Source organism: Loxodonta africana, chromosome 3 (assembly GCF_030014295.1).
Source record: "Loxodonta africana isolate mLoxAfr1 chromosome 3, mLoxAfr1.hap2, whole genome shotgun sequence".
NCBI lineage: Eukaryota > Metazoa > Chordata > Mammalia > Proboscidea > Elephantidae > Loxodonta > Loxodonta africana.
In genome coordinates this window covers 195,727,880-195,743,288 of record NC_087344.1, presented here as the reverse complement: position 1 = coordinate 195,743,288, position 15,409 = coordinate 195,727,880, and the positions used below count along the sequence as shown (strand labels likewise).

Genomic DNA, 15,409 nt, shown 5'->3' with positions numbered 1-15,409 from the left:
TCCAGTTTTTAAGGCCCCACCTTGTTTATTGGTTTTTATTTTTATCTCAAAGGAAATTCGAGGGAAATATTACCTTTTACAGTGACAGAAATGGTTGAGGTGTTTGCTCTTAAATTAGCTGTTGTTTTAGAAGACCCCAAAATACATATGATGGAAGAAGAAAGAGGAAATGGTCTCAAATCATAAGTGCTATACAGCAGTTTCCTGGGCAAGATCCATGGGCTGACAAAGGCCAGAGCTTAGGCTGCGGCTCGGCTTGTTATTTCAGTATTTGGGAGGTTCCTCTGTGGGTCCCTGATTTTGGCAATTTAAGCCCAGAATTAATCAATCTCACTCTTGCTTTCTCTCACACACACACATTTGCACTCACACACACACACACATACTCACCTTCCCACATGGACGGTTCCCAGTGACCATAAGCCATTCGGAGGGTGGCTGCCCAGGAGACAGTACCAACTTCAGCAGTGATTCCGTGCTCCAATTTCATGCTTTATACACATTCAAGGGTCTTATTAGAACTCTTGTTTTAATCCTTAACTTTTTGATCAGATTATGTGATTTTCTGCTGAAGTTGGTTTCTGGCAGGGTTGTTGGTGTTGTTGTTAGCTGCCATTGAGTCTGCCCCAAGTCGTGACAACCCATGCACAACAGGATGAGACCACAGGGTTTTCATTGGCTCATTTTTGGTAGTAGATCACCAGGCCTTCCTTCCTAGTCTGTCTTAGTTTGGAAGCCTGTTCAGCATCACAGCAACACACAAGCCTACACTGACAGACGGGTGGTGGCTGCGCTTGAGGTGCATTGGCTGAGAATCAAACGTGGGTCTCCTGCATGGAAGGTGAGACTTCCACCCCTGGACAACAACTACCCCCCAGGCACGGTTAGAACGTATTTAATTTCGAAAGAGGATCCATAATCAAAGAGTTCAGAAAGCCAGTTCAGTAAGATTCCTTGGAACGACTGATGTGTGAGAGGCCTAGGAAGGAAAGGAGAGAGTCTTTTTTGTCATGGATTGAATTATGTTCCCCCCAAAATGTATGTATCTATTTGGCTGGGCCATGATTCCTGGTATTATGTGATTTTCCTCTATGTTGTAAATCCTGCCTCTATGATGTTAATGAGGGACGATGGGCGGCAGTTGTGTTAGTGAGGCAGGGCTCAACCTACAGGATTTTATTGTGTCTTGAGGCAATCTCTTGAGACAGAAAAGAAAGAAGGAACAGAGAGACAGAGACGCCTCATGCCACCAAGAAAGCAGTGCTGGGAGCAGAGTGCTTCCTTTGGACCTGGGGTCTCTACATGGAGAAGCTCCTAGTCTGGGGGAAGATTGATGAGAAGGGTGACAGAGAAAGCCTTGCTCTGTAGCTGACACCCTGAATTTGGACTTTTAGCCTACTTTATTGTGAGGAAATAAACTCCTCTTTGTTAAAGCCATCCACTTGTGGTATTTCTGTTATAGCAGCACTAGATGACTAAGACAGTTTTCAAACCCAGAAGGCAACTTATGGTTAGCTGTCAGGCTGAAGGCCCACTTGGATCCTGGTGGGATGCCTTCTTTCAGTTCATGAAGACTTCCATCTGTATCTTTGATTAACTCTGTAAACATCTGAATGATGTCTGCAAGCACTCTGATCCTTTGTAACCTACCTATTCCTTCCTTTCATCTTCTTCTCAAGAGATTTATCACAGATTCAACAAGCAGGGTCATTCCACAATTATCCTTACGAGTTACCCTTACAAATTAATGTTAACACCTGGTATTACACTATTTAGATGCCAGTGCTATTTAACTGCTTAGAACCCTAGTGCCTCAGGCTGATCCCCACTATTCATTACCCTGGCTAACTTACCCCAAGCCCAAAAGTCTCTCAAAGTCCCCAAGAATTCTGTCTTCAGAATTCAGCCTTGCTTCTCCTCCTAGACCAAGCTCTACTCTTGATAATCTCTGTGTCTGCTTCCTCACCCATCAAATGGGAATTATGAGAGTACCTGCCATGTGGGATTGTTGTGAGGATTAAATACATTGGTACAGATGATACATTCAGAAAAGTGCCTGGCCCATTGTAAGTGCTCAGTGACCGCCTAGTCATATCTTTGGAGCTAAACATCTTGCTTACTGGGACAGAGATCTCATTCACTGTTTTCCAAGTGCTGCTCCTTGTTCAGAAGGATTTGGTAAAGGAGAGAAAGGAATACAAGTTGGCTCTCTGACTGGGTGATTGGTACTCTAGGGCTAATATTAAATGTAAGAATGATGGAGAGGAAAAGCTGTCTTTCAGGTCTGGTGAATTCAATTTGCATGGTAGGACATTAATAGTAATATCCTGTTTATTTTTAAAAAAAAGAAAAATAGATCTTTCTTCCTCCCAGTGTCTCTTGAGAATGGTGTAGGGTGTGGGGAGAGCACATCAGCCTTCTTGTTCTTTGTACCAAAGTAGATACAGAGCAGTAGCGATTTAAAAATAGAGAAACCAGGCAGAGAGGTTAACTTAGGAGAGACAAAGATAAGTTTAATTTTAGACCTGTGGTAGTCGAGGTGGAAATCCAGCATCTGAACTGAAAAATTCTTACGGAATTTGGGAATATGAAAGTCAAGTATGGGGAGAGAAATTAAGATAAGAAAACAGGTTGAGGAACTTTAGTAGTTGAAAGGCGATCTCTAAAACTATGAGAATGCATATCTCCCTGTGAAAGAATGGAGAAAGTGTCCATGAGGCTCAGTCTCCTCAATTCCATCTGGGATGTTTTTTTAAACTCACAGTACTTTGAGATGGCCCTTTAATTTTTTTTTCTTTCTTTTTTTTTTTCAGAATCAAAACCATGGGAGCTGTATGCTTGGTTGTCCTTAGGGGCCATTGTTTGTGTTGTGATTGTCAATTTGATAATACTACTGTTGCGAAGAAGAGGTAGGTATCCGAAAATAGAGATTCTTATCAGGCTTTCTGTGGTGAGCAAGGACCTCTCTCCACAAGCACAACCTTGCTCTCACCACTTTGACTTTCTGCATGGAGCATCTTTGCAAAAACACTAAATAAACACATCCTGGGATCTTGCTCTATTTACTGTAATTCAACATGTCCTGATCCCCTATCTAAGCTATAGGGACAAAAAGAGAGAGAAGTCACAAGTGTCTGATGTGGAGGACAGATACATACACCAATAATTTCAATTCCAAATGGCTAGCTCTGCAGTAAAAGGAGCCCTGATGGTGCAAAGGTTAAGAGCTCGGCTGCTAATCAAAAGGTGGGCAGTTTGAACCCACTCATTGGCTCCACAGGAGAGGGACCTGGTGATCTGCTCTCATAAAAGTTACAGCCTAGAAAACTCTATGGCGCAGTTCTACTCTGTCATATAGGGTCACTATGAGTTGGAATCAACTAGATAGCACCTAAAAACAACAATCACTATAGTAAAAGTATGTGCAGGTTGCTAAAGGGATCCAGAGAAGAGGCATAGCAGTATTCACTAGGAAGTAGAATTCAGAGAAGTCTTGAATCTCATTCAAGTGAAGTTGTAATTACTGAATAGCATCAAGACTTTAGAAAAAGATGATTTCACCCAAATGATTGACACCTTTCGATCATTTCTTCTTAGCCTTACAATATCGCTCTGAGAGAAGTAGGGTGACTGTTTCCATGTGACTTGCCAATGGGGAAACAGAGGCACAGAGAGACTAAGTGATTCATGCAAGGTCACCCAGCTGGTTGGCGGGGGAACCAGAACTGTAGTCTCCAACACCTAGTGCTCTTTCGACTGGGAAGGTCCATGGGTCATCAGAAGACACATACAGAACACACTCTACTAAGACTTTAAAACAAATTCTGACTCACCTTGGGAAAGTGTGAGAGTTACAAGGTTACTAAAAGTCAAACTAAATAGTGTGGAAAATTCATCACCCAGAACATATTGAAACTGTTAAGAACCTACTATTCCCCTAAGCTTAAGTCTCTAGAGGTATTATCTCTTGGCCTCTCCCCCAAATTGTCCTAGGATTCAGTATCTCAGGTCCCAGGGATCACACGCCCTGGCTGGCTTTTCTGTGATAAGGACAAACTTGATGGTAATACCACCAAGCTGATGGTTGATTTCATTCTTAATCAGGTCAGTGTTCTTCACACGAAACCTTCTCAGAAAAGTCCTTACCTCAGCACTCTGATGTTGGTTTTGCTTGTATGAAAAAAAGTCTAGATTGTAGCACAGCCGCCTACTTTTGTCTCATTTCCTCCATCTAAGTACTGGCAGGGAGGAAATGAGAGGAGTGATTTGGGTAGAAATTATGATGAGAATCTAAGGAGACCACATTTGACTTGGATTTTAAGGAAACACCGAGATACCAGAGATGAGAAAACTGAGGCCCAGAGAGATCAACTCACGCACATTAACCTAGAGAGTGAAAACGCTGGGATCCCAACCCACGTTCTTTCTTCAGCTACCTTCTGCTGGTCATATGGTTGTACTCTAAAGGGAATAGTGCTCCTCAACCCACCTACTACCTTTCCCAACACATATGCCCACCTTTGTCTCCAAACCAACCAAACCTGTTGCCGTCCCATCATAGCAACTCTATAGGACACAGAAGATCTGCCCCATAGGTTTTCCAAGGAGTGGCTGGTGGATTTGAACTGCCGACCTTTTGGTTAGCAGCCAAGCTCTTAACCACTATGCCACCAGGGCTGTACTTTATCTCCAGTCGCCATTTATTCTGTGTAAACCAGGGACATACGAAACCCTGCCTCAAACCTGTGCAAAATCTATACTTAGCCGCTGCACTTTCCACAAGACTTTGCTGAAAAAATTCCATGGTTATCTCCAGAATGCTGCCTGACCCTGAGAGTTTTCAAATTGACTCTCTGGCAATTTATGTCCAGGAGAGTACATTAGCAAGAACGTAGGCTTTGGTATTGGACAAACTTAGATACACAGACAAGCCGTATGACCAAACAAATTACTTAACCTCTCAGTTTCCTCATCTGCAAAATGGGTATAATACTATGTACTTCATGGGATTGTTGTGAGGATCAGTGAGTTACACAAAGAAATCACTGAGCAGGGTGACTTCCAAAGATGGGTAGATAGATAGATAGATGATAGATTGATCTACAGATGATACACGATAAATAGATAAATCGATCTATAGGAGATAGATAAAGATGATAGATCAATCAATCTATAGATGATAGACAGACAGGCAGATAGACATCTCTTAATCATGACCGTTTGGATATACAGTTGCCCACTGACTTTTTCTGCCTCTCAGCTTCATTGGGAAGCTGCTTTCCCACTAACAGTGCATGCTGACGTAAGGCAGGGCCCTTTATGACTGTTTGAAACCAAAAAAAAAATAGACGTGTGCCACAAATTACTGTTTCTACAGGGTGTTGTATGAGGTGTGTGCACTTCTGGTAAGAAACATAGAAATTATGAATTTTTTTTTCTTAGGGACACAGTATGTCCCTCTGAACTCTAGGGGGCCCCCAGAGGTAGAATTAGTGAGAAAACCAATGTCCCTCGGGACTCGGAGGGTAGGATTGTGGTGAGGGCAAAAAAAAAAAAAAAAAAAAAAAAATCCCTACTACCTACCAAAATTCAACAATACTCCGTGCTCACACCCCACCCATTAATGAAAACGCATGGTATCAACAAAAAATTCAAAGCAGAAAATAGTTGGGTCTTGAAAGTATTATTAATGTAGGTGAGTTAAAACACCAGTGTTTAAGTTCTATAGGCAGCACCAGAAACATCTGAGAACAGTATAAAACCAAAAACCAAACCCGTTGCCATTCAGTTTATAATAGTGACCCTATAAGACAGAGTAGAACTGCCCCATAGGACTTCCGTATCTGTAACCTTTACCGGAAGCAGACTGCCGTATCTTTTTCCCACAGAACAGCTGGTGGGCTTAAAGTGCAGACCTTTCAGTTAGCAGCCAAGTGCTTTAACCACTGCGTTACCAGGGCTCTTTCTGGGGACAATACCTAGGTGTGAAACAGCAGATTTAAAGCATTTGGAGTCATGATAAAATTAGAAAATTTTATACTTCAGGTGAGAGTTGAAAAAGACATTAGACTGTCTACACCTCTTTTACAGTAATGGCAAGAAGAGAGATCCACCACGAGGACACGCTTTGTCCAATGCCACACAGTTCATGAGGGCTAGAATGTAGATGCTCTAAGGCTAAGATATTTTTTATTAGACCCGAAGTGTGGGCAGTTCAAACCCACCAGCTGCTCTGCAAGAGAAAGATGTGGCAGTCTGCTTCCGTAAGGATCTATAGCCTTGGAAACTCTATGGAGCAGTTCTACTCTGTCCTGTAGGGTCTCTATGAGTTGGAATCCACTTGACGGCAACAGGTTTGGTTTTTGATCTAAGGCCTTCTGGACTTTGGGCAGAGTTGGCCCAGTTCCTGAAAATCTCTCCTTGCACTGGGGAAAAACATATGAGACTAAATTATCTTGATCCAGGGGTCTTTTTGAGAGGCAGTGGTCACCCTCACTTTTTCCATTTGTGTGGCCATTTAGGACTGTCTCCCCAGTTATAAGTTTCAACTTGAGCTGACCCAAAGGACTGTAAATCCTTGAGGACTGGGGTCTGTTCTATACTCTATGTATCCCCTACAGCATCTAGGACAGTGCTGGACAGATTTCTAACGTTCCAAACACTCGCGGACTTGAACCAAAAGGCTGTATTTCAGAGGACTCTGGTTACAGCCCTTCTGTTACCTCTAAAGGCCTGTGAACGCCTGTACTACCCCTGCCCTCTATTCTATACACACATGTACATGCACGCACACACACACACACACACACGTGTTTATTCCTCTTCAGGACCAACCCCGAACAAATAGGTGAAGTTGAAACCACTCGGTACTCCATGCTTACACCCCACACAAGAAAATAACACTAGCTTCCCCAGTGGCTGCCCATCATTGTGTCCCTAAGAATCACACCCTCATGCAGCACATTCCACCATCTCTCCCACACACAAACTAGACCTTTCCTGCTCAAGAAAAAATATACCTCTCCTAAGTGCTATTCAAGGAGCCCTGGTGGCACAGTGATGAAGTGCTCGGCTGCTAACCGAAAGCTTGGCAGTTTGAACCCATAAACTCATTGCTATTGTCAATTCGATCCCATATAGATTTATCTAAAAGAGCATAATGCTCAAGGCAGACATTTTTGACCAATTAAGCTAAACTATTTTTTTATTGTTTGGTTTTAAGAAGACTTCAGGAGATATTTTTGGTTTAAGGTTTAAAGATTACCTCAGGACAATAGTTTCAGGGGTTCGTCCAGCCTCCGTGGCTCTAGAAATGCTGGATTCCATAAGAACTTGAAATTCTATCCAGCATTTTCCCCCTTTTGATCAGGATTCTTCTATACAATCTTTGATCAAAACATTCAGTAACGGTAGCTGGGCACCATCCAGTTCTGGTCTCATGCCTCAGAGGAGGCATTTGTTCTTGGAGGCAATTAGCCACACATTCCATTTTCTTCTCCTGTTCCTGATTCCCCTTCCTCTGTTACTCCAGGCAAATAGAGGCCAATTGTTGTGCCCTGGATGGCCACTTGCAAGCTTTTAAGATGCCACGCACAACTCATTGAACTAGGAGGGAGAAGAGAAGCACTAAACATATTATTAGGCCAATTAACTGGGATGTCCCATGAAACCATGACCCTAAACCTCCAAATTCAAGGAAGCAAATCCAGTGAGGTGTGTGGTTATACATAAGCAGCCTCGGCCGCCACTCTTTTTGTCGTTGTTTTTGTAAATATAGCTATCACACAACTTCTGCTAATTAAACTTTTTACAGGTGTACAGCTTATTGACAGCAATTACATTAATCGGCTGTGCAGGCCTACCCTTAATCAATGTGATTTTTCCATTGACGTAAACCAAAACTCAGTAGTCCATAAGCAGTAACCCCCTTCCTCCTTCCCTCCTGCTCCTGGTAACCACTAACCAACTTTATTTTTGTCTATATATTTATATCATTTATTTATATTAGCTAGTTCTTTATTTATATAATAAAAGTTATTTATTATCTATACCTTTGCCTGTTCTTGTCTTTTTACATAAGTGAGGTCATATAATATTTGTTCTTTTGTTGATTGACTTCTTTATTCACTGTAATATCTTCATATAATGACAAATATTACTTCTATAATTTGAAGAGAAAACTTTTTAAAGCCTGTCTAAAAATTAAAGTGTTCTGCAATGTATTAATTTCCAGAGACTGTAGTTTGAGTAAAATGTTCTAATAGTGAGGATTAAAATGACACTGTGGCTTAATTTTCCAAATAGTCTCAGGTGGGTTATCCCTCCTACATCCTTGTCGTCCACCAATTCCCCTAGAAACAGGTAGTGAGAAAGCTGTGCTACTTGCTGGAGAACACAAAAGAGGCAGAAGTAACAATCCCTGGTGTCAAGTAACTTAGAATTCTCTTGTTGTTAGGTGCCATCAAGTCGGTTCCAACTCATAGTGACCCTATGCACGACAGAAAGGAACACTGCCCTGTCCTGCACCATCCTCATAATTGTTACTATGCTTGAGCCCATTGTTGTAGTCACTATGTCAATCCATCTCATTAAGGGTCTTCTTATTTTTCGTTAACATCTACTTTACTAAGCCTGATGTCCTTCTCCAGACCCTGATCCCTCCTGAGACCTGATGTGTACCTCAACCAATTAAAGTAATTGAGTGGAACACCCGTGAGAGTAACATCTAACACACACTAGCATTTACTATGTGCCAGGTACTGATATAAGCACTTTGTAAATAATATCTGATTTAATCATCACAACAGTCCTGCCAAACAGGTATTTCAAATCCCATTTCACAGATAGTGAAATAGGCCCAGAGGGAGCAAGTAACAAACTCAGTGTCATATGGCAGATGTACACAAGTGTTGGGACCGAGTGCTTTGTCCCTATAAGTCCAAAGCTGGTGCTCTTAGGGAAGGTGGGTATGCAATGGGGAATGGAGACTGAACAGGCCTGAGCAAGGAGTTCATGCTGGAGATCAGAGGGAAATAACTACTATTTTTTTTTTTTTACACCTTCTTCCCCCCAGGTAAAGCAGACCATGTCCAGCCAACCGTGGAAGCAAAAAGCCTTACTATCTACGCCCAAGTACAGAACTCAGGTGTAAGTCCTATAGCTTTCTTTGTCTGGGATGGACCTGTCATGTTCCCCGTAGGATTCCTGGCCAGTTCTCCTCAAACATCTGACATCCATGGTTCTACATGAGTTCTGGAGCAGAGAAAAATAGGGAAGCATAAATCAATAACAAGAATTCTCTGAATGGTCACTGAACTTCAGTGTCAGATGGGACTACTTATTATTTGAAATAATGGAAAACACTAGGTGTCTTAGTGATCTAGTGCTGCTATAAAAGAAATACTACAAGTGGATGGCTTTAACAAACAGAATTTTATTTTCCCACAGTTTAGGAGGCTAGAAGTCCGAACTCAGAGCGCTGGCTCTAGGGGAAGGCTTTCTCTCTGTCAGCTCTGGAGGAAGGTCCCTATCTCTTCAGCTTCTTCTTCTTTGTTCCTTGGACGTCTCCATGTGTCTTGGCATCTATCTTACCCCATCTCTCCTCAGCTCTCTTGTTTGTTAGGGTTGTCATTGTTAAGTGCTCTTGAGTCAGTTCCGACTCATAGCTACCCTATGTACAACAAAACACCGCCTGGTCCTGTGCCATCCTCACAATCATTGCTAGGTTTGAGCCCATTGTTGAGGTTACTCTGTCAATCAATCTCATTGGGGGTCTTCCTTTTTTTTCACTGACCTTCTACTTTAAAAAAAAAAAAAAACTTTTTTTTTTTTTTTTTTTTTTCTACTTTACCAAGCACGATGTCCTTCTCCAGGGACTGGTCCCTCCTTATAACATGTCTAAAGTATGTGAAACGAAGTCTCACCATCCTTACTTCTAAGGAGCATTCTGGCTGTATTTCTTCCAAGACAGATTTGTTCATGCTTCTGGCAGTCCGTGGTATATTCAATATTCTTCGCCAACACCATAATTCAAAGGCATCAATTCTTCTTCAGTCTTCCTTATTCATTGTCCAGCTTTCCTATGCATATGAGGCAATTGAAAATACCATGGCTTGGGTCAGGTGCACCTTAGTCCTCAGAGTGACATCTTTGCTTTTCAGCACTTGAATGAGGTCTTTTGCGGCAGATTTACCCAATGCAATGCATCATTGATTTCTTAACTGCTGCTTCCATGGGTGTTGATTGTGGATCCAAGTAAAATTTATATCTCAAAAGAAATTGACTCAAGATATACCCTATACTACTCCTTCTTCATTTACATAAAGACAACCCATTCCCAAATGGGATTATAACCACAGACATAGAGGCTAGGATTTACAACACATGTTTTGGAGGAACATAATTTAATCCATAACACTGGGTAATCTTTGGGTCATCTCTTTCTTCACAGGAAAAAAAATGAGGAAGCTAGAAACACCATAATGTATAAGGCTTCCTCCATCTTTGGCATTCTCAGAGTCTGTGGTTCCATGCTACCAAACACTCTCCTATGTTTAGGGAAAAAGATGCAGGCTTAAGGAGAGCGGGGAAAGTTTGGATAGGAGTGATGTGGTTGGCTTGATCTTTGTTTAAGGGCTTGCAAGATGCTAAAGGGACTAGGAAAGAGAATCTTGAGAGTTTTGGCTGGAGAGTGGTTGAAGATGACATGTAGCCTGGAGATGCAAGAAAGCGAAACAGTGATTGTTAGGCTGAAAGACTGAAACAGTAGAGAAGGATGAAAAAAATGGAAGCATGATGAAGCTGAGGAGCAGATATGCTGGGAGTAGGAGAGAGGGAGGCTAAAAAAAAATTGTGCTTAAATACAGGGATGTTGTGACATGAAGCAATTCTAGGTAATGTGTAGTTTAAAATCCGGCCATCCTGGGTGTGGGAGGAGGCAAATCCTGATGTAAAGGATGAGAAGGTAAAGATAGCTTGATTGATACCTTGGAAAATTGCCTCAGGTGACAATAAATTAATTTCTGATAACCAGGAGATGCTGCTCCCTAGTGGCTACATGGCTTATTACACAGTCCATGGTCCCCTCTGAGACACCTTGGAGCACACCCCTCCCACTCGGATACATTTACACATTTAGGTAGCCAAGTTCATCTTTACCATGGTGCCTTCCTTGTCTACCCTATCTCATGCTGCTAGCACTCTCTTTTTTACCGTCAAGTGTAACACATATACAAAAAGTGCACCAGGTTTAAATGTCAGCTCAATGGATTATCTCAATGTGCACATCTTGATATCTGGTAAATCCAGTCTTCCCACCTCATTTTTCTTCAAGAGTTTTTGGCCGTTCTTGGTGCTTTGGATTTTCATATATATTTTAGAATCTGCTTCTCAAGTTCCACAAAAAGAAAAAAAAAATCATATTAGGATTTCATTGAATCTATAGGTCTGTTTGAGGAAAAATTACGCCTTTCAGTATTGAGTCTTCCAATACCATAAAACTATCACCCAGATCAGGGGAAAAAAAGCACATTGCCAGCACCCCCAGAAGACCTCCTCATGCCCCCTTCTAATCACCGCCCCCTTTTCCCTCCCAAAGAGATTACCATTATCCTGACTCATAAAAATATAGATTAGTTTTCTCCGGGGCTTTGAACTGGTTCGTTTCTGTTAGAACTCATGCTGAGAATTTGTCTAACAAGTTCCCAGGAAGATGCTAATAATGCTGGTTAGGAGCTAATTCTGCAAGCCATTTGTAGAGCAGTGGTTCTCAAATTTTAGTATACATAAGAATCACCTGGGGATCTTGTTAAAATGTAGATTCTGATTCAGTATACCTGGGTGGAAATGCAAATTATCAGCAGGGGTTTGACCTGGAATGAGCCAGTTCAAAGCCCCAGTTTTTCCTTTTATTGAACTATATCGAAGTGGAATCCTTTGGTTTGTTTGTTTGTTTTCTCGTGTGTGGTTACTTTTGCTCCACGTTATTTTTATGAAATTCATACCTGCCTTTGAGTTTAGATACAGCAATTCATTTTCATTGCTTTCCTAGAATATCAACGTATGAATACACCACAATTTATTCAGTTGAGTATTGATGGGCTTGGGGTTATTTCCAGTTTGGAAATATTATGAAAATTTGAGCTATGAACATTTGTATTCATGATTGTTGATGGATATGTGCACATATTTTTGTTGACTGTATACCTAGAAATAGAGTTGTTGACTCCGAGAGTTTGGATATCCTCAAATTATCTAGAAAAGGCCCAACTGTTTCTCAAAGTGGGTGTACCAATTTACTTTTCACCAGCAATATATGAGAGTCCCAACTGCTGCACATTTGGCATTATCAGTCCTTTTAATTTTAGCCATTCTATTGGATGTGTCTTATTATAGTTTTATTTTGTATTTCATAATTATTAAAGAAGTCGAACAGCTTTTCATTTATTTGCCCATATTAACATCCCTTTTTTTAAAACACCTGTTAAATCTTTTGCTCATTTCTTCTTTGAGTTTCTGTTTTTTGTTTTTTAGTGGATCAGTAGAAGCTCCTTATATATTCCTTTGGCAGTAATAGCCATTCTGTGACTTGCTTTTGCAACTTTTTGGTGATATCTCTAGATAAAGAGATATTCTTAATTTTAATATAGGGCAATGTATTAATCTCTTCCTTTACAATTAGTACTGATTTGTCTCCTATTTGAGAAATCATTCTCTACCCCCAGGTAAAGAGGATATCCTTCTCTTATCTTCTAAAAGCTGTATGATTTATCTTTCACATTTATATCTGTTATATACCTGAAAACGATTTTTAGGGTGTAGCTGAGAGGAGTCAAGTTTCATTTTTTCCCATATAGATATCCCATTGACCATTTAGCAAAAAGATTGCCCTTTTCACACTGCAGTGCCCCTTTCATAATTAATAAGTCAAGGGTCTATATAGGTGTGGATATGTTTTGAGGTTTTCTAGTCTACTTCATTGGTCTATGTGTTCATACCTGCACCATTATCATGCTGTCTTGATTATAGCTTTATTATCAATATCAATGTCTGATAAAGTGAGTCTTTCCACCTTTTTCAAGAGTTATTGGCCATTCTTGGTCCTTTGCATTCTCATATATATTTAGATTCAGCTTGTCAAGTTCCTCCCAAAAAAATCATGCTAGGATTTTAATTGGGATGGCATTTGATCTATAGATCAATTTGAGGAGACCATACATCTTTAGGGTATTGAGTCTTTTAATGAAAAGAAATAGCATATCCCTTTCTATATTTTTATGTTCTTTTATTTCTCTCAATGATCTTTTATAGTTTTCTGCTTAAGAATGTTTGTACATCCTTCATAATTTATTATTTGGAATACTATAGTCAATGTTATCTTTTCAAAATTTTTTAGTTTCTGTTTATTATCAATGTATAGAAATGCAATTTTTGTATATTAGCCTTGTATCAGCAATATCGATAAACTCATTTGTAAATCATAGTCATTTATCTACAGATTGTTTGGACTTTCTCCATACACAATTGTACCATCTGTGAAAAACTGCAGTTTCAGGTCTTCACGTCCAGTTCACATACCTTCTCTTCCTTTTTCTCTTCCTATTGTACTGGCTAAAATTGCCCCACACAATGGTGTTGGACGTGGTGGTTGTGCCATCCTCGTATGTGTTCAAACTCAAAAAGAAAGCTTTGAATATGATTTGATATTTGTTCAATATTTGCTGAAGGATTTTTGTAGCTGTCTTTTTACCAATTAAGAATACTCTGTTCTATTCCAAGTGTACTATGAGATTTTATCACACATTGATATTGAATTTTATTGACACTCTTTTGCATCTGTGTTAATCTTAAGATTTTTATTCTTATTTTCTATTGCTATGGAAACCCTGGTGGTGCAGCGGTTAAGAGCTACGGCTGCTAACCAAAAGGTGGGCAGTTCAAATGCACCAGGTGCTCCTTGGAAACCCTATGGGGCAGTTCTACTCTGTCTTATAGGGTCGCTATGAGTTGGAACTGACTCAATCACGGTGGGTTCTTTTTTTTTTTTTTTTTTTAATAGTGAACTACATTTGTTTGCAAAGGTTAAACCATCTGAGCATTCCTGGAAAAGAAATACATGTATATATATATATATACACACACACATATATATACTTGTAGGTATATATATATATGTGTATATATATACATACATGTATATATATATGTGTATATATATACATACATGTATATATATATGTGTATATATATATGTGTATATATATACATACATGTATATATGTGTGTGTATTATTCCATTTTCCCCTTTATTAGCTTAGTAGTTAACCTCTTCTCTTCTTTTAGTGGCTAGCCTAGAAATTATAAAATGCACCCTTGACTTCTCAAGGTCTAATATCACTCTCTTCCTGGACAATGCCAGAGCCCAACAACACTTTAACCCTACTCTCCTGATTCACGTGCCATTTTTGTCATTATTTTAATTTCATATGTATTTTAAACATACAAAACATAATTATTATTCTTTTATACATCAATGTACATTTACACTTACCCTTATCCTTACCATTTCCTTTCTTCTTATTTTCAGTGCCTACATAAATATTATTATAAAGATTGTAATGACATGGATAATTATTCAAAAATTAAGATTGTAATGACATGAATAATTATTCAAAAGTTACCACTTCCTTTTTTCTTATTTGTAATGGCTATGCAATATTATTATAAAGACTATAATCATATGGAAAATTATCTAATAAATGTTTACTCTCTGCTCGAGAGCTCTCCTATGTCTTGTGAGGGCTACTACTGCCTTGTACCACTCAAGTGGGCAGCATTCACAAAAAACGTGTGAGAATTATGCCCCTGGAGTAAATCTGCAGCTCAGTGGCCCTAACTGAAAATACCAAGATACAAAAAGTGTATTAAGTGATTACCAAACCAAACCTGTTGCCGTCAAGTCGATTCCAACTCATAGCCACCCTGTAGGACAGAGAAGAACTTCCCTGTAGGGTTTCCAAGGAGCAGCTGGTGGATTGGAACTGCGACCTTATGGTTAGCAGCCGAGTTCTTAACCATTGTGCCACCAGGGCTCCACTAAATGATTACAGTTGTGTTTAAAAAAAGATTTTTTTCCCCTATGCTTGGATTAAAAATCCAAAGCGGAATATAACAACAAGCTAATCATGTTGCGATGAAGTGATATAGGACTAAGGGTGATTTCCTTTATACTTTTTCTTCCTTTCTAAATCTTCTTTTTTAAAGTTTTATTTCATTGTGCTTTAGGTGAGAATTTACAGCGCAAATTAGTTTCTCATTCAAAAATTTACACACAAATTGTTTCGTGACATTGGTTGCAACCCCCTCAAGGTATCAGCACTCTCCCGCTTTCCACCCCAGGTTCCCTGTATCC

The 15,409-nt window shown here is 39.9% G+C and overlaps 1 protein-coding gene across 1 annotated transcript in view; it reads left to right on the top strand.

Annotated features, from left to right (window-relative positions):
* Positions 1 to 15,409, top strand: part of SLAMF1 (signaling lymphocytic activation molecule family member 1) — a 58,961-nt gene that overhangs the window by 31,668 nt on the left and 11,884 nt on the right. The window contains exons 4-5 of the mRNA XM_003415189.3: positions 2,814 to 2,909; positions 9,074 to 9,147. Of these exons, the coding sequence (XP_003415237.2) occupies positions 2,814 to 2,909; positions 9,074 to 9,147 (170 nt within the window). The remainder of the gene's footprint in view (positions 1 to 2,813; positions 2,910 to 9,073; positions 9,148 to 15,409) is intronic.